Raw genomic sequence first — 20,689 nt, 5'->3', positions numbered from 1 at the left:
TTCCAGTAGATTGCCGACTTGATGACAACTGATGATGACTGCTAGCTAAGACTTTGAAAGTAAGATGTTGACATCCAATCAAAGCTACTGTAGATATAACGTGATTTGATGTCATTTTATCTGTGGCCAATGACCTTGAGCCTTCTTGGATGGGCACTTCTAATATAACTCTATGGCAGAACCCAAGGGGCTAACATTTTCAAGCTCTAACCTTGGGGATGACATACTGTCCCAAGAGTGACAGAAAACTGAGTCAATCATGACAGAAAACTGAGCCAATCATGACAGAAAACTGAGCCAATCAGGCGCAACGCTCTGTATTTTCTGCTGGCTAGCCCCACCACCACAGAAAACACTTAGCTAGGCTGAAACACCTGCATTTTGGAGCTGCCTTACTCAAGGAATAGCAAAAAAGAGACCATGTTTGTAGGCGGCTCTATTAACTCAACTACATTTAATAATTTATTTTCATTGTTTGCAAACTGATGACACTTATTAATGCCAAAATAACAAGCAAAATAGTCAAGCCCCCTCCACCTAAAAATACAAATGTATATCTTTTTTGAATTTGACCTTGTGGTGCTCAGCTCCACCTGCCCTGAAAGACGGGTCGCCACTGCTTGTGTGGTGTCTCACCCTCAATGGAACTTTCAGCTCCCTGGTCTTAATAATGCTTTGTCCTGTCTTTGCCCGTGTCCTCTTTGATTTAAGTGACTTTAAACCTGACAGTCGTCCTCCACTCACTGTCCACACAATCGTCACTTTCACGGTTTCCAATCTGAACTGCAGAACAGCCTGGATGAATTGCAGAGAGGGGCTTAAATTAATTGTTTTGTTCTGTTACTCCATAGCCCTCTCCATCAGGATCTGTTTTGATCTCTTCAGTTGTGTGTGTTGGTAGAAATCCCTCTCTCGGTTTTCCACAGTTTGTTTTTGGGGAAGATGTAAGTTCTGATCACAGTCACTTTTCACACAGGGAGGAGTTAAAAACTATAGGCTGGGCAGCACCTCCTACTGGAGAATTGATCTACTGTATCGACAGCTACACTTTGGTCTCCAATCCAGGGTTTTAACCAAGCCCAGCCTGGCTTAGATATGATTTTGTGACTGACTAGTACCAATGTGCTATTGTGAGAATGATTGTTGAGAGGTCTCCACTTAAACAAAATAGATTCATTGTTGCTATTAAAGTCATTCCAAAGGGTAGATTTATCAGAGCAAAATAAAATGTGACCATACTTTCACTCATATAGCATCAATTATGCTATTTAGGCCTACAGTGCATTCGGAAATTATTCAGACCCCTTGACTTTTTCCACATTTTGTTACGTCACAGTCTTATTCTATACATTTATTAATTGCTGTTTTTTCTTCATCAATCTACACAGACACACACACACAATACCCCATAATGACAAAGAAAAAACATTTTATTTATTTATTTATAAAAAAAATTAAAACTGAAATATTGCATTTACATAAGTATTCAGACCCTTTAATCAGTACTTTTTTGAAGCACCTTTGGCAGCGATTACAGCCTCGCGTCTTCTTGGGTATGACGCTACAAGTTTGGCACACCTGTATTTGGGGAGTTTCTCCCATACTGCTCTGCAGATCCTCTCAAGCTCTGTCAGGTTGGGTGGGGGGGGGGGCATCGCTACACAGCTATTTTCAGATTTCTCCAGAGATGTTCAATCGGGTTCAAGTTCGGGCTCTGGCTGGGCCACTCAAGGACTTTCAGAGACTTGTCCCGAAGCCACTCCTGCGTTGTCTTGGCTGTACGCTTAGGGTCGTTGTCCTGTTGCAAAGGTAAACCTTCGCCCCAATCTGAGGTCTTGAGCGCTCTGGAGTAGGTTTTCATCAAGGATCTCTACTTTGCTCTGTTCATCTTTGCCTCAATTCTGACTTGTCTCCCAGTCCCTGCCGCTGAAAAACATCCCCACAGCATGATGCTGCCATCACCATGCTTCACCGTAGGGATGGTGCCAGGTTTTCTCCAGACATGACACTTGGCATTCAGGCCAAAGAGTTCCATCTTGATTTCATCAGACCAGAGAATCTTGTTTCTCATGGTCTGAGTCCTTTATGTGCATTCTGGCAAACTCCAAGCGGGCTGTCATGTTCCTTTTATTAGTCACATGGGCCAAATACCTTACAGTGAAATGCTTACCTACAAACCAACAGTGCAGTTTAAAAAATACAAATAAAAATAAGAAATTAAAGGAACAAGTAACTAAAGAGCAGCAGCAAAATATCAATAGCGAGACTATATACAGGGGTTAACGGTACAGAGTCAATGTGCGGGTCACCGGTTAGTCGAGGTAATTGAGGTAATATGTACTTGTAGGTAGAGTTATTAAAGTGACTATGCATAGATAATAACAGAGAGTAGCAGCAGCGTAAAAAGAGGGGTGGGCAATGCAAATAGTCTGGGTAGCAATTTGATTAGATGTTCAGGAGTCTTACGGCTTGGGTGTAGAAGCTGTTTAGAAGCCTCCTGGACCTAGACTTGGTGCTCCGGTACCGCTTGCCGTGCGGTACCCTTCCCCAGATCTGTGCCTCTACACAATCCTGTCTTTGAGCTCTACGCACAATTTCTTCAACCTCATGGCTTGGTTTTTGCTCTGACATGCACTGTTAACTGTGGGACCTTATATAGGCAGGTGTGTGCCTTTCCAAATCATGTCCAATCAATTGAATTTACCGCAGGTGGACTCCAATCAAGTTGTAGAAACATCTCAAGGCTCCCGAGTGGCGCACCCATCTCAGTACTAGAGGCGTCACTACAGACCCTGGTTCGATCCTAGGCTGTATCACAACCGGCCATGATCGGGAGTACCATAGGGCGGTGCATAATTGGCCCAGCATCGTATTATGTTGGATTCATGTGTCCATTTCAACCAAAAATCAAAGTTAAAGTATAGGACTAAATCAAACTTTATTTAAAGTGCATTTACTGTATTACAAAAGTAATATTGAATTGTTTTTGGGTGACAATGCAACAAAATATCAACATTAAAAGGAAATGTATCTACTGCTTGGCTAGTTCCATCTGAGCTGACTGAGCTGACTTAATCACATTCTTTAACTTTTATTTTTGGGTGAGCTGGATATGTGAATCCAACATTTAATTTGTTAACAAGTTTATAGGCTATTTATTTTATTTCAAAAGTAATACAGAATTGTAGTACTGAATTGTGCTTGGTTGTCAACGCAACCAAATATCAACATTTAAAGGAGATTTATCTTCTGCTTGGATAGTTCCATCTGTGCTACTGATATTAATTACATTTTGTCTACAAATTAACAATATCAAGCTCACCCAAAAATAAAAGTTAAAGGATGTGATTAAGTCAGTGACTCAGATGGAACTATCCATGCAGTAGATACATTTCCTTTTAATGTTTATATTTTGTTGCATTGTCAACCAAACACAATTCAATATTACTTTTGTAATACAGTAAATAGTCTAAAGTTAAATGCGTTACACATAGAATTTCTCCCCTATGTGGAAGCTAAAATACTGGGTTAATTCTCCCCTATGTGGAAGCTAGGTGAATTGCAACAGCACGAGGCTGCATTCAAATCAAATATCCCCTTCCCCCTTAACCCGTTTCACCATAACATGGCGGAGAGTCTCGCTTTACTTTCGGTTTTGGTCCACCAGCTTCAAACAGCTGTAAAAACGATATATATATTTTTTTATTGAAAGTATTTTTCACAGCAATTTAGATGGTACAATGATTCCCTACACTATTCAGTGCTTGTTTTCTCACATAAACTGAAATTGAGTGAACAGTGTAGAACTTTAGTAACCAGGAAATGACAGTGCGATTTCTACATAGGTCGTCTGGGGAGATCATCATAATTTAAAACAAAAGTGTTGTTGTTCAAAAGCCTTTTTAAAAATGTATTTATTAAAAATAAAAAAAAATTGTAACAACAAATCAATACAGGAAGTACATGAGGGAACACAAGTATATATGGATAATATACAATGGACCAGAGATCATCATAATTGCTGTAATAATCTGCGCAGAAGTGACGTTGATCACCTGCACCATGTACTTTAAAGTAATCTCAATTGCAATCCAAGTCATTTGGTTCTGCTATTAGATGAAACACAATGATAACACATTAATCTGTTGTATAAATAAACAACATTTCTGACATTGTATTCCCATTTGAACTTTGCTATGCTTTTAAATGGTTGAAAGCTCAGTGATAGACATTTAGGTTGCACCCCAAAATCTGTCATTGTTTTTCCTTTGGAATTTGGTTGTGCTTTTAGATGGTTGGAAGCATAGTGATAACACATTGTAAATTCAACTAAATTTTGGCTGTCTTTTTGAGTGGGTGAATATAGGTTGTAATCTCATTGATCAACGTCTCAACTAAATATGACCCAATTATCCACTTTAAAATTATGTGGTGTGCCCAGTGGGTCTGCTCAGGAGGAAACTGCTTCAGGGACGCGGAGAGTGAATTTATGTGGGTCTGGGGTGATGTAGAGATGAATATCAGGGAAATAGGCTGACATACGATATATTAAAATGATAAAATATTTAGATACTGGGTTGATCTTGTGGTCTGATACTAAGACATGCTCAATAACAATCAACTCCATTAGGGAGAGAGCTATACCCAATGAAGTCTCTCTCACACACTCTCTCTCGCAAACACACACACACACACACACACACACACACACACACGAGAGATTGCAACAAACCTGTTTTATGTAATTTTATCGCAGGTTTGAAATACAAGTCCAGTCGCCTTTGTTGACGTTTACTCTCCTCTGATCAGGTAATGTCTTCCTCGTACTCCGTTATTTTTTTTTCCACTGCCCCAAATACTGTATAGTGTATCTCAACCAGGGGCGAAAATCTGATATCAACTTTGGAGGGGACAATTACATGAAATTTTCTCAAGAGCAATTCCTGAGGGGGACACCAAAAGTAGTGCTGTAACACATAGCCTACATTGTAATATGGTAAATGTATATTGAGGAACCAAAGAAATAAGGTGTTTGCCGTACTCCTAACTACCGGTACCCAAAACTACACAACTAATCACAGCAATACCATTGCCTTTAAGAAATCTTAGTTCAGTCACCAGTTTAAGTTGAGAGTGGGGGTATCCATGGCATTTTCCAATTATGTTCCTATTTTACAAGTCAAAAAAATGGAGAACCTTTCATAATGTTGCCAAACAAAGACTCAACAAACTTACCTGAGACTCCCTGTCTCTGCCAGTCTGTCCCTGCATATCTGTCCCCAACTCTGCTGTCTGTGTGCCATCTGTTTCCTGCTCTGCCTAATGACATCATTGTGAAACATTTCCATTAGCATTTCCCTTCTTTCTTATGAACATTTTATCAACTAGTCTTTGAGATATTAGGCTACTAGGGTTCTTACTTTGCGTTTTGGTGTACTGAAAAACACTCTGATGTCCGTCTTTTTTTTCTGCCATTTTTCTACCTGGCTGGCTACACACACACACAGTGTGTAGGTTATTTACAGTAGGAGATGGGCTTCTATCATCTTATCTTCTATCATTCTATATGGGCTTCGATCTAAAAGGTAGCTAGCAAATGTGAAACGGATTGCAGTGACAAGAGTTGCCAGCTGTATGAGTTCACCATTTACACAACATATGCTGCAACCTTTTGTAATTGTAATTGTTTGTTTCATATTGGCTGACTTCCAACAATATTTAACCCGGGTTAAATAAAGGTGAAATAAAATAAATAAATAAAAGTTCCCTTGCGACAATTTAGCTTTTGCAACGAGACCATTAAATATATTTAAGACAATGGTAGAAGAGTGTAGTTCTGTTCAGTTTGGACTTCAGTTTATTGCTAACCTTATCACAGGGACTTTGAAGCACTAACTTACAAATGCTGATCTTGGAATAAATTGACGATAGCAAAGATTCCATCTTTGACGACGCCACATAAATGGAATAGGTAATAGCTAGCTTAATAGTTAATATTTGCGCGCTAGCTCTGCAAATTCAGTGTGTGTGTGAACTCTGCCAACATAAAACAAAACATTGCTATGGCGCATTGACTGGATTAACCTCATGTCAGTTACATGCATTGAGTGCCTTTCAGACAGTAGATAGGAACCCTCTGTTACCTTGCCAACTAAGGAACTGGCAGTGGATCAAACCATTGTGAGGCAAAGGGTGGGGGGTCGCAATCTCTTGAAACTTAAAAACGCGCTATTAAGTGTCTATAATCAGCACAATTGCTTTCATTGCGTATTATTACTATTATTTAAATTACATAGTTATGTTTACAGTGATATATTGGGGGGGACAAATCATATTTTTCCCAGGATGGGGGGGTTGTGTCCCCCCTGGGATTTCCGCCCCTGATCTCAACGCCACTATTAATTTCTCAGTAATAAACGCATTCAACACCTGTAGTTTTGACATTTTCAGTTGAGTAAATGTCGAGCAGTTCATATGCTAGCTAACCCGCACAGATGAAAGGGGAATACAAATTTTAGGCTAAACTGGTAATTATATAACGCTGTTGTAGCTAGCTAACTCTCTCATTGGCAGCAGAGACATTTCCTTACTTACACCACAGAGGAAAAAGCAAAGCCTCTAAGCAGACTAGACCAGGGCTTTTCAAACTTTTCTTACTCATGGACCCCGCACCAGCAAACCGGCGACCCGTAGACCCCCATCATATGTTAGCAGAAGAAAATCACGTATTGTTTTATCAGGTGAATGATAATGGCAAGTAGAAGTAATTAGCATTTGAAAATTAATGGATTTGGTAGACAGTTTCATTATTTTGACCTTCCCACAGTTCATTTGAAGAGGAAGTGTAAACTCTAACATAGTCTATTAGCTAGAAAGGTATTTTGGCAGCGTACAGAAAATGTTGCTGTTGAAAAGCACAAAATGTTGCTGTTTTTAATCTCATTACCAATAATTCTATACAGTTTGGCATGGAGCTGAAATTACATTTTGCAGTTTTAAAGCTAATTTCCTGCAATTCTATGGATTTTACTATGGGTAAAATTGTGTTCCTCTGCTCAAACGTTATAACATAATATATGTAAATGTGCCCTGAATGCCTGGTTTTGGGAATTTGTCGAACTTTTGTTAGTTCTCAAAGATGGTATAATTAAAAAAATATACAGTACAGGTCAAAAGTTTGGACACACCTACTCATTCAAGGATTTGTCTTTATTTTAACTATTTTATACATTGCAGAATAATAGTGAAGTCATCAAAACTATGAAACAACACATATGGAATCATGTTGTAACCAACCAAGTGTTAAACAAATCAAAATATTTTTTATATTTGAGATTCTTCAAAGTAGCCACCATTTGCCTTGATGACAGCTTTGCACACTCTTGGCATTCTCTCAACCAGCTTCATGAGGAATGCCTTTCCAACAGTCTTGAAGGAGTTCCCACATATGCTGAGCACTTGTTGGCTGCTTTTCTTTCACTCTGCGGTCTAACTCATCCCAAACTTTCTCAATGGGGTTGAGGTCGGGTCATTGTTGAGGCCAGAACATCTGATGCAGCACTTTCCTTCTTGGTCAAATAGCTCTTACACAGCCTGTGTGTAACGGCTTTTATTTGGCTCATCGACAAAGGACACAATGCTGTTTATTCTGCAAATACATACACAACACCGCCTAAACTTCAGCACAACTGCAAACCCACCATGCAATCTCCATCAACGTTTAATTACTGTGTTTTTGGATCTGTAACAATTTTAGAAAAGTTAAATGTGTATTTATAATATACATTTTATACATTATTACATTTATAACATGGCTACAGAGGAGCGCTCAATATATAATTCCTCCGTCTGACGGCCATAACATCACCACAGAACATGGGCTACACGTGTACAGTAACATATCATTATTCCATATAATTTGGGAGCACGTACCTGCAAATACATACACAACACCGAATAAACTTCAGCACAACTGCAAACCCACCATGCAATCTGAGTGACGTGAAACAACAAAATAAAAACACATTTACACTTCACATTTACACTGACTAGCCTCATTAGCATAGAAAGTACAAGGCGAACGTTAGCTAACCATTAGCATAACGCAACATGCAAATTTAGTAAATTTCCATAAAATTATAAATACATGACACAACTCAGTAACACTATCGCATAATGTGTCAAAATCGCTAATGATTATAAAACAATATGGTTTTCAGCCTAACATGCATTAGATATAACTTTAAAAGTGAAAACACTGGGTGCAGCATGGATCACGATACATACCACCATCAAAGTTTAACAACTCTATGGCTGGATGCGGCGTGATCATGCGCACATATATAGATACACACAGGGATGCAGTTACTCAAATAATACAGCAGATGGCTTCACAACTATACATACATAACCTGACTGCTTAATTATGACAAAACTCATACAACTAAGAATGTCTATTTCAACCATGTTACACGTGGAGGTGTGTTTTGGGTCATTGTCCTGTTGAGAAACAAATGATAATCCCACTAACACAAACCAGATGGGATGGGGTTTCGCTGCAGAATGCTGTGGTAGCCATGCTGGTTAAGTGTGCCTTGAATTATAAATAAATCACTGACAGTGTCACCAGAAAAGCACCTCCCTACCATCATACCTCCTCCTCCATGCTTCATGGTGGGAACCACACATGCAGAGATCTTCCGTTCACCTACTCTGTGTCTCACAAAGACACGGTGGTTGGAACTAAAAATCTCAAATTTGGACTCATCAGACCAAAGGACAGATTTCCACCAGTCTAATGTCCATTGCTCGTGTTTCTTGGTCCAAGCAAGTCTCTTCTTATTATTGGTGTCCTTTAGTAGTGGTTTCTTTGCAGCATTTCGACCATTAAGTCCTGATTCACACAGTCTCCTGTGAACAGTTGATGTTGAGATATGTCTGTTACTTGAACTCTGTGAAGCATTTATTTTGGGCTATAATCTGAGGGGCAGTTAACTCTAATGAACTTATCTTCTGCAGCAGAGGTAACTCTAGGTCTTCCTTTCCTGTGGCGGTCCTCATGAGAGCCAGTTTCATCATAGCTCTTGATGGTTTTTGCGACTGCATTTGAAGAAACTTTCAAAGTTCTTGAAATTTTCTGGATTGACTGACCTTCATGTTTTAAAGTAATGATGGACTGTTGTTTCTCTTTGCTTATTTGAGCTGTTCTTGCCATAATATGGACTTGGTCTTTTACCAAATAGGGCTATCTTCTGTATACCCCCCTACCTTGTCACAACACAACTGATTGGCTCAAATGCATTAAGAAGGAAAGAAATTCCACAAATTAACTTTTAACAAGGCACACCTGTTAATATAAATCCATTCCAGGTGACTACTTCATGAAGCTGGTTGAGAGAATGCCAAGAGTGTGCAAAGCTGTCATCAAGGCAAAGGATGGCTACTTTGAAGAATCTCAAATGTAAAATACATGTTGATTTGTTTAACACTTCGCCTTGTATTTTTTAAATCCAAGTTTAGAATTGTTAAAAAAAACTTAAAGTGACCTATTTAATTATGTTTTCCGTTTCCTAAGCGAGACCTTAATAATTGTGAATTGTTTGCTGTTAAAGACTGTGTGATACCCTCTATATGCAATATTCCAGTCAAGGAAAAAGTAACATACCTTGGGATTACCATATCTAAGGATCAACAGGAAAGATGCTCATTAAATGTTATACCTATTATTGAAAAAAACAAAACTAAGTTGAACCATTGGTTGCAGAGGAATTTATCCTTGAAAGGTTGAGTATTGCTTTCTAAAGCTGAAGGTATCTCCAGACTTACTTATGCAGCCCAGTCCCTATATCTTGACAACAAAATAGGTAAAGCAGTTGACCAGGTGCTTTTCAACTTCATCTGGAAAGATCGTACACATTATATTAGGAAATCTGTCGATATGAACTCATGAATATGGCGGTCTCAATTTTTTAGATTTTCCTACTTTGAATAATACTTTTCAGAAAAATTGGGCTAAATATTTTTGAAGGAATCCAACTTCAATTAGGAATTTCATCCCTCATTATACCTTCTCCCGTTTTGGTGGCCTCAATTATATGTTACTTTGTAACTATATGTAATAGTTGTCACGCCCTGACCTTAGATTGCCATTTATGTTCTCTATTTTGGTTAGGTCAGAGTGTGATTTGGGTGGGCATTCTAGATTTTGTATTTCTATGTTCATTTCTATGTTTTCTATTTCTTTGTGTTGAGCCGAGTATGGTTCCTAATCAGAGGCAGCTGTTTATCGTTGTCTCTGATTAGGAATCATACTTAGGCAGCACTTTTTTCTTTTTTTTCCACTTTCAGTTGTGGGATCTTGTTTTGGCACAGTTCTGTAAATCCTGCAGAACGTGACGGTCGGTTTCAATTATTTGTTGTTTCGCTTTAGTGTTCTGAGTTTAAATAAATATTTATCATGTGCACTCAACACGCTGCACCTTGGTCTACTCCTTGCGACGAGCGTCACAATAGCTTTGTAACTATATGTAACTACATTGATAAGATTCCTGCAAAATGATCTGCTTTTCATAGACAAGTATTCATAGCGTGGTCGTTAATATATAAACATTTTTCCCCGCATAGGTATTTCATTTGGGACAGTAAGGACATTTTGTATAGAAACAAGTCTTTATTTTTAAATAACTGGTTCAATAATTCTATCTTGCTGGAGTCAACTTTTTAATGCAGAATTGTTACTCAATTATGAGGAATTTCTATCTCGTTACAATATCCCTATAACACCTTGAGAGTTCACCATAGTCTTTGATGCTATTCCATCTGGAACTCATGTTATTTAGAGGTGTAGCCAGACCTCACCTTCTTGACCTACCCTCACTTAATCCAGTTCACTCTCCAATAGGGAAAATATCTTTCTCCTTCTCCCCCAGAACAACAGATCTATATGTGCTTTATTTCAAAGGGATATTGTATCCATTCCTTGTGTCACAAGTTACTGGAATACATTGGTCACTAATATCTGTTGGAAAAAAGTATTGATATTACCACACAAATACTTGCTTGTTAACAAGGCAAAAGAGGTCTCTTTCAGAATGATCCGTAAGTATTACCCTGCGAACCATTACCTGAAGAAACTCAAATTACATTAACGTTGATTGTACTTTTTGTGTTGAGCATCCAGAAACGTTTTCACATTTATTTTGGCATTGTCTACATGTAAAACAATTATGGAAAGATATTCAGTTTTATAATTGTTAATATTCTTGATGACTTTTGTTTATGGGAGAATGTTCTGCTCAGTTTCCTTAACTATGGTAAAGAAAAACAATTTTACCTCAATATAATTGTGTTAGTGGCAAAATGTCATATTCCTAAATGTAAATTCACGAATAAAAACACTCTTCCGTGTTTTCTATAAGGAATTCGAGCAGTACATTAAGACCATTCTAAATTATTCTAATAAGAAAGCTGTTAAAACAATCAATGTGTTTCTTAAGGTCTTTGTATAATCTGTAATTTGTTGTACCCCCTAGCATATGTTATCATTGTCTATGTATGTACTTATTGTATGTATACAGACCTTTCTACATTGGTAATACATTTAAAAAAAATAAAAAATACAAAAAAGCGAGAGTTTTTAGAACTTCCGTCTCTAGTCCAAACTCCAGTCCAGCTGGTGGCGGAAATGCACCACTAAAGTTGGTTGTCAACCGCCATTTAAAAACCACTGAAGAACAAGAAGAACTAGGGCATTATCTTCCCCTCTTCCCAGTTTGCAAAAGATGGTGGAATATTGACTGGACTAGGATTCCCTTCACAATGTCAAAATTACAGCTATTCAACACGTTTCTTACCGACCGATTATCAGCGGCCGCTGTGGAAATATCTGGGGCATTTAAAAAATCGTTAGCAGAGTACCAGGAAGAACTATCCCGTTCAAAGGAGGAGGTTGAACGTCTACAAAGGCTGCTAGATTTGGTTTTGGAACCCGAGATAAAGTTACATAGAACAGGTTTGTAACTAGGCAGGGGAACTAATTTACCTACCTCTCTACCTAGCCATCTAGATTGGCTAGAATGTTTGCCACACGTTTGTAAATATGTAAAATTTAGCCAGCCAAAGTCACTGCTAAACAAAGTTATGTTAGTTGGCTGTTAATTATTAGCTGTTTTGAGGAATCTTAGCAAATTTATCTGAACAAAACTATGATTGAATTTGAAAACACATTGAATGTTATCTTCTATGCTTTCTACAAGAAGCGGTTCCTCCTGTGCAGTGTAAGCAAGAGGGGAGCCCCAGTTTGGGCCAAGACCCAGATCCCACACAGATTAAAAATGAACAGGACCCCGAGCCCACACAGATTAAAGAGGAAGACGACCTCCAGACCAGTCCGAAAGATCACACACAGATTAAAGAGGGGGAGTTCTGGGTCAGTCAGGGCGGAGACCAACTTCAAGGGCAGGAGTCTGATATAAAAGAGTTCATATTCAACCCTCGCTATATTAAACGTGACTGTGATCAGGACCCACCTCAACCCTCACACCTTTACCACAGACAAAATGTAAAGGACTCTCTACCTACCAACACAACTGAGCAGATGGAAACAGAAGAGAACTACAGTGTCTCGCAGCCCTTTTCTGCAGTAAATTCAGAGTGCTCTGCTGATGAGACTAAAACAAGAGAAAATGCTTGGGTTGAGAAGGGAGAAACATCGTCAGGGTTAAAGCGGAGTTGTGAAGGGACAAAATATTGTTGCCATGTCTGTGGCAAATGCTTCGCTCACAATACTAATCTGAGAATCCATATGACTGTTCACACCGGGGAAAAGCCATATAAGTGCAAAGACTGTGACAAATGCTACAGTGCAAAGGCAGACCTGGTAAGGCATATGAGGAATCATCATTATTGGCCAGGGCATGTTCTAGGAGGACATTTTAATCAGGAAACCCATCATACTGTGACAAACAAAGATGCTTTATTAATGTGTGATGACAAGGAGTTGCTGGGAAGATACAGGCTTGATCAGGCAGGAATTAAGTTTGTATTGGAGTTAGTCAGAGACTCTCTCACATCGTCAAAACATCAATGTCAAGCCATTTCTCCTGAAGTTAAATTACTAATAACCCTGGGTTACTTGGCCACAGGCAAGATGCTACCGTGCGGTAGTGACGATTTGGGACGGTCAAGCTGTTCAACAGCTCACGTCAGAATGGTGATAACACAAACTATCAATGCCCTCTCAGATCCTCAACTAGTAGGCCAGTTCGTTGCCTTCCCGCAAGATGCCAGCCAGCTCCAACACAGCCAAGCTAGGTTTAAGGCAATAGCTGGCTTCCCCAGTGTTGCTGGAGTCATTGGCACAACGTTTAGAAGCAGCTCAGTATTAAGTACAACATACAACAAGGAGTTCGAGAATTTCCCTGGAGACCCAATTATTTTAATCGACACTCACGTGGTGTTCGATGCACACTGCAAGGTTCTCTATGTTGTGCAGAAGAGTGTGGATCAGGAGATACTGAGTGAGGGTGGCCTAAAACAGATTGAGAGGATTCTTGCTCTTGCTGGATGTCACTTGCTGGGGGACAGTGGATACCCCTGCAGACAATGGCTGCTCACACCTTACCTCCATCCACTGCCTGGCCCACAGTTGAACTACAACAGGTAATATGTTGTATTATACACGTTTAAAATCCACCTCTTCATTGAGTTTAACTTCAAATGAAGGAAGTTGGTTGCCGTAGCAAATTTGTGAATAGGAATACTTAGGACATAACCACCCGAGGAGGAATAAAACGGTCCGGTTATCCAATTGTCAGTATCCCCTTCTCTGTCTTGTGTCTATGATCAATTTGGCCTATCTTAGTGATACAGCTGTTGTGGTGGTTATTTTCAGGGCACTTAAGAAAACGCGAGGTGTAATGAGGAGGGGCGTCAGCCAAATGAAGAGGAGATTTCCCATCCTGCAAGCAGACATCCAGTTGAAGCCGGAGAGGGTGAGCAGGATTATTATCATCTGTGCCATCCTGCATAATATCTGCCGTGACAGGAATATCCCACTGCCTGAGGGGGAAGATGATGATGACGATAATGAGGATGACGATGACAATGATGTCAAAGTGAAAGACGGAAAGATGGCAGAAGAGAATGGGCCAGTAGAGAGCCTGGCCCCAAGTGATCTTCACTACAGACTCTACTTTACTGATCTACATTTCAAGTAGGCTGTAGAACAGACCCTGAATGTGTGGCTATCACAAGTACTGTACATGAGTTAGCTACAAATGATATGGAAATATGTGTTTATCGATCAGTTACAGTTAAACTGTCACAAGGGTGAGTTATTGTTGATTTTAAGAATAAATCGTTAACCCTGTTACAGGCACTTTTAGTCACTTTTGTAGTCATTTTTCTTAATTTAACAGCTTGAGATGGGGAAAACATGTTTGTTACGAAGTTGAACAAGTGCTCTTTATGGCAATGCTACAATTAGCTGAAATATATAGTTATTTTTTACAAAATTACACTAACCAGAAGGCACGCCATTCGTGGAATGGCTCACATTTTTTGTTTGGGACAACACCACCACTCGGGGCTCCCGAGTGGCGCAGAGGTCTAAGGCACTGCATTTCAGTGCTTGAGGTGTCACTACAAACCCTGGTTCGGTCCCGGGCTGTATCACAACCGGCCGTGATCGGGAGTCCCATAGGGCGGCGCAAAATTGGCCCAGCGTCGTCCGGGTTATTAGGGGAGGGTTTGGCCGGGGTAGGCGGTCATTGTAAATAAGAATTTGTTCTCAACTGACTTGCCTAGTTAAATAAAGATGAATGGGTGTCATTTTCCCTGACACCAATTTTTAAACTCTAAAATGCTATTTGGAGAACAGCAAAAATGACCTCAGCCGTTATCACATTGGTTGCTGTAGTTTCATTCACCACAGTTAATCTACAAACACATTTTGTCTTGTAATTTCACACTGGGGTGGTGCGTTGAAACAATTAGCTAGCATAATTATATAATTTCTTGCACAGCCGCCTAGCTAGCAAGCAAACTTGAATGATGCACAGAAATTAGCTACTCTTGAGGGATCACTATGGTAGCTAGCTATGGCTAATGACGACATGATCATGATGGCAGTGTCATCATATGTCCATGCCACTATAGTGTAACTTTGACGAAACAGTTGTTAGCCTCCGTATATCACGACTTTTGGGCACCGCTCCTTGCCCGTCGACTCCCATTTCTGGGTGTCAAGGTTAATTGACTCTTAAGATTCAGTATTTTTCCCAACGGAGGAAACTATTTGCTATAGTCTACTTCAAGAGCTCCAACTCTTGCATCTTTCACAGCAAACAAAGAGCTAGCGAGGGAGAGAGAATGATGGGAGGGGGGCACAGCCAGGCATCGGCCACCAGGTAGAAAGTCACAACCGTGCATCGCTCATCAAAAGATGTGTGCTATCCCAATGCAGTATTTCGCAATTTCTTGTCTTTAATTTTTTTTAATTTAACCTCTATTTAACTAGGCAAGTCAGTTAAGAACAAATTCTTATTTACACAGACGGCCTGGCAAAAGGCCTCCTGCGGGGATGGGGCCTGGGATAAAAATAAATAAAATACAATATAAATATAGGACAAAACACGCATCACAACACTACATAAAGAGATGCAAGGCAGAAACACATGACATGGTAGCAGCACAAAACATGGTACAAACATTATTGGGCACAGTCAACAGCACAAAGGGCAAGAAGGTAGAGACAACAATACATCACACAAAGCAGCCACATCTGTCAGTAATAGTGTCCATGATTGAGCTAAAACTGTCCAGTTTGAGTGTTTGCAGCTTGTTCCAGTCGCTAGCTGGAGCGACCCAGGGATGTGTGTGCTAAGAGGACCTATAACAGAATGTGACTGGCAGAACGGGTGTTGTATGCAGTGTCTCGCGCAAGTTCACTAAAGTAGGGGTTATCAATGAGTAGGCTGAGCTGTTCTTCATGCAACAGACCTTAGACCAAACACACACTAGGTTTTTATTTTATAGCTAAGATAAAGAGGATCGGGGCAGGCAGACAGACCGAACGCATAGGCTATATCTTGGAGTATCTAGCAATGTCTTGTTTAGCAATGCCTCATAAATTCACCCAACGTATGTATTAGGCTATCAATTAGTATGGCTACACTATTCTTCATAGTGCCAGTAAATTTAAGTTTAACATCGCCAAATGCATCAGTTTAATTAGCCCTCAGTCTGCAATAAAAGTATTGTGCCTATAGTTTATTTAATGAAACCCTGGCTGGCTGTTGATGTCAGGACTCTCCAACCTTGTTCATGTTGAGCTGCCTTCCTGTGGTTTTTCGCTCCAACCCCAGTTGTAACTAAACCGATTTGTTTATCAACCAGCTAATTATTGAATTAAATGCGCTAGACCAGGGTTGGAGTGAAAACCTACAGCATGGTAGCTCTACTACACGAACTGGGTTGGAGAGCCCTGTCCTAGGCAATAGATCGCATAGCAGCATCCCCGCTAAACTTTTTTGGAAATGTCAAGTTCACTTTCTCATCCATAAACAGTCAAGTGCAAATACGGTTCAGCGGGTTGGGGGCATTGTCATTTGGAAGGATGTCTACCATGGATCACTAAAATAAATATGATCACGCGCAGTGGCGACCCGTCATTCAGGGCAGGTGGGGCAGAGACCCACATTTTTAGCTAAAAATTAAAACACATTGGGGGGGGGGGGGGGGGTTGCCTGTTTTTAGCTGTGTAGAGCTCTCTGGGATCACTCTGGGGAAACGCTGGTCCAAAGGACTGCACCTGGTTCGGATTTCAAATAAACATGCCCTGTCTCTTTAAGAACAAGTTAAAACTGTCGTGACTTTACTTTCATTAATCTGATGACTGTTATTTATCTAATCAACTAACTATGTTTAATTGTTACCAATTCAATTAATCATATAACAATGAACTCATTAGGAATTGGGGCACCACGAGAGTGGTTCCTTAAAGGGTTACCATCTCCCGGATTAATTTAAAGGTCTTAACCTATCTCATCCATAAACCGTCAGCGTATAATCATAACCTCGTATCATATCATCATTCTGAACAATCGTAACCTCCTGCATCTGCTAAAACCCCAGCCTTACTTATGATTCATTACTACACAAATTGGTTTAATTATTTATGTACTAGTTAACTAAATGGTAACACAAGATAAACGTACACACTTAATACATTAGAAACAGGTCCCTAGCGGACACACAATATGGCGGCTTATTACAAAAGGGATGGGGAGGGACAGGGAGAGAGGGACAGAGACGTAATACGTTGGTACATTCAGAAACTACTCACCTGTTTGGAGTAATAAATCCTGAATGTATTTACGTGTGAATGTCTTGATACATACACATTCAAAGGTCTGTATATAACACACCCTGCATGTCTGCACACTAAAATAAATGCAGGACAAATCCATACACATCAACTGAACAGACAAATGAATGGATGCAGTAGCCTCCCTGCAGCCTTGTATTACACAGTCATGGACTGAGCCAGGCCATTTTGCCACAACATTGCTGATCACACAGTCAGCATTGCAGACCATCTGAAATCATAAGATGAGGAATATTACACCAATCAATGCACATCACTGGCAATGCAGAGTGTTCGTCAATGGACAATATCAAAAAGTTATGTTCACCTGAACATTAATGCTGTGAAAGGATTTCCTATTCACAAAAATCGGCCTCATGGGCACCTGAGGGGGCTTTTATCCTTATGTGTGTGCAGTCCACTGCACCAATGACATTGGGGAAACCTGTCACACAAAGTAATGAGTATCCTACTATGTGTTAACAGTTGTCCTGTAATTTGTAGATCCTCTTACCTGCAATCCTATAGAACTCCTCTTTGATGTCACAGAGTCTTCTGTGGCCAGGGAAGGAGATGAAGACATCTGCTAATGCTTTGATAGCCAGACACACACTCCTTATTGTGCGGCAAATTGTGGCCTTGTTCAGCTGTTCTGCATCCCCCACTGAGTACAGGAAGGCTCCACTAGAAAAAAAGCGCAAGGCCACACAAACCATTTGCTCCACACTCAGTGCATGGCTCCGTGCAGTGCGGTGCTTAATCCTGGGACCCAGTAGTCTGCATAGATACCTGATGCCATCTGCAGAAAACCTGTATCTTTCATATAGATGGTCATCAGGGAAGACCAGTGGGTCCAACCGGTCCCTGAAGACCCTTTCTCGCCTGAAGGCTCTCCTCAGCACAAGTGCTTCTTCATCCACCACATCTCGCACGAATGGGCATGCCATTGTCAGAGCAGAAAGGAACACACAATTTTGGGCCTTCATATAGGCTAGTGGCCACACCTGGTGCTGGGGGGGTGGGCAAAAGAGGGCGATGCCTTATAACGATGACTTGGTTGTACTGATTGCTGGGAAAATAAAAAATACCTTAGAAAGATGCCACCGTCCTGTGTGCTCACAATAAGAGCTCATATGTCATGGCTCACTTGACTTTACGAGAATATACCTAATTTTTATTTTGAGCTGTGTCATCTTCTTGGAGCTGGGGGAGGAAAGAAAAATAATGATTAATACATTTGTGTTACAGTTAGCATACAGTGTACATTGAAGGCATATCTCACCTCCCTCTCAAGTTTTTTTATTTCAAGGTCCAGTTTCCTAATTGTCCTCTTTTTTATTTCGGACTCCAGTGCAAGATTTTCCATCTTTTTCTTCTTGTACTGAATGTCTATGTCTGCCAGTTCTATTTGGCGCCGGAGGTGGTTGCCATACAACTTTCTGATAGCTTGTGAGCTCTGTGAACACAATACAATTAGCGCAGCTGGAATTTGGCAGGATGTGGTGTCCTTTTATTAATACGCACTATGTTGCCAGGCTGGTTTTCCCACTGTATAGCATCTGGGTCCTGTAAAAGAAATTAGATTTTTTGATTTTGATGAGGACTCCTCACCATTGTAGAGTAAATAGTACTTTCACAGTCTTAACATGATACCTCATGCCTTCTGGAATCCAGAGAGATAGTCTCCTCCTCATCATCGTCTCCATCATGTGCTGTTGCTGCTGCACTGGGGCCTTCACCCTATCACATTTAATCGGATTCATATTGAAGCTAGTAGACAAGACATGCCAGGCCTACAGTATGCCTTTGATGGAGTACTCACTGGATCAGCATCGTCTGGTGCTTGTGCTGGTGGCTCTAACAGGAACACAGTGCTGCCAGACACTGCAAGGCAATAGGTAAACCAAAGTCAGACAGTCCAAATTGATTCAATATGAATGTGGTTGTATCCCATGTAGAGATGGAAGGACATACCTTGAATGAAGCGGGTGGCATCTTGGGAGGAACCTATGCTCGTCTCTTTCCCCCCAGGGATCCCCTCTAAGACGGGCCTGCCTTTATTTAGCTCCAAGGCCATGTCCTCTGCTGGGGTAAGGTCAGCCTTTGGTGACCCACCACCCGTGCCTTGTCTGTGGGTATTCTTTTTCACTGCTAAAACAGTACAGACAATGTGTGAGCAGGCACCTTCTGGGTACAATATATGCTTGTGCTTTGTTAAATATTAGTCAGGGACCATACCATTCTGCAGAATGTTCTTGTATTTGATTTTGACCTGCTGCCATGTCCGTTTTGGCCCGTTCATGTTTAATCTACACACACACACACACACACACACACACACACACACACATTTAATGGAGTCACACTGCAAAAAATTACTTGGTATTTTTGTCTTGTTTTCAGTAAAAATATCAAAAAATCTATCATAGCTTTATACAGTGTGATGGAGTTACTTTACACAATTTCACTCATATCTGCAGTGCATTTCAATTAAAAATTTAACCGTTTCATAATTACAGTACAACTGCATTTTTGGAGATGTGAATTAAATATTTGAATTGTAATTGTGATGTTTCAGCGGAGCGGTGACTGTGTAATTGTGCACTACTTACGCATTCAGGCGGTCTGCAATACTTTGCCACGCTTTTTCTCTTTGCTTTATCACTGTGGCGGTGTTGCCTTTCTTCTTAATTATATCTTTTACCTCCTCGTATGCCTCCATGAGGATTTGTGCTTCCGACGGGGAAAAGTACGCGGTTCTAGTTGCCATGGTAAATCAGTTAATCTGTGATCTGTGGCGGGGTCTATTTGAGTGAGCCGTGAGCGCGCACCTATCCAGGATTGGTTTCACCTGGCTTAATGAATCCGTGTCTGCTCATCCTGGCTTGGTCTTTGTGCAACCAATTAAGCCTGGACGCACATGTTTTGGCTTCATTGAGCTCAGCTGAGTCATTTATCCCGGATGTCTTAATTCTACTTTTGTGCAACAGGCCCCAGGTGTAGGTCACAGGAGGTTTGTTGCACCTTAATTGGGGAGGATGGGCTTGTGGTAAAGGCTGGAGTTGAATAAGGGGAATGTTATCAAATACATCAAACACATGGTTTCTATGTATTTTATGCCATTCCATTTGCTCCGTTCCAGTCATTATTATTAGCCGTCCTCCCCTCAACAGCCTCCTGTGGTGTAGAGGTAGTTGATGGTGCAATTTGTTAATTTCCCTCTTACCTATAACAAAATGTATCATGATCGACGACACTCCCGCACAGTAGGTGGCGGCATGCACAAACAAAATATACTATCGCTATTATACCAAAGAAGAAGAA

General features: G+C 40.4%; 2 protein-coding genes across 3 annotated transcripts; one reads left to right on the top strand and one right to left on the bottom strand.

The window, feature by feature from the left end:
* Positions 1-11,555: 11,555 nt before the first annotated feature.
* Positions 11,556-14,377, top strand: LOC115208165 (uncharacterized). Of its 2 annotated transcripts, none has more exons than XM_029776020.1 (3): positions 11,556-12,010; positions 12,258-13,659; positions 13,892-14,377. In XM_029776020.1, the coding sequence occupies exons 1-3, from the start codon at positions 11,818-11,820 to the stop codon at positions 14,214-14,216; spliced, it is 1,920 nt and encodes a 639-aa protein (XP_029631880.1). In that variant the 5' UTR covers positions 11,556-11,817; the 3' UTR covers positions 14,217-14,377. The 2 variants fall into 2 exon arrangements, with proteins under 2 accessions (XP_029631880.1, XP_029631879.1); XM_029776019.1 differs by having other exon boundaries at positions 12,255-13,659.
* A 2,993-nt stretch (positions 14,378-17,370) lies between these two features.
* On the bottom strand, positions 17,371-18,409 carry LOC115208166 (putative nuclease HARBI1). Its single transcript, XM_029776021.1, has 2 exons — positions 17,880-18,409; positions 17,371-17,597 (listed from the first exon to the last, which is right to left on the bottom strand). The coding sequence occupies exons 1-2, from the start codon at positions 18,349-18,351 to the stop codon at positions 17,581-17,583; spliced, it is 489 nt and encodes a 162-aa protein (XP_029631881.1). The 5' UTR covers positions 18,352-18,409; the 3' UTR covers positions 17,371-17,580.
* Between the last annotated feature and the right edge of the window lie 2,280 nt (positions 18,410-20,689).

Source organism: Salmo trutta, chromosome 14 (genome assembly GCF_901001165.1).
Source record: "Salmo trutta chromosome 14, fSalTru1.1, whole genome shotgun sequence".
NCBI lineage: Eukaryota > Metazoa > Chordata > Actinopteri > Salmoniformes > Salmonidae > Salmo > Salmo trutta.
The sequence above is the reverse complement of the archived record's forward strand: the minus strand, read 5'-3'. Positions and strand labels throughout refer to the sequence as shown.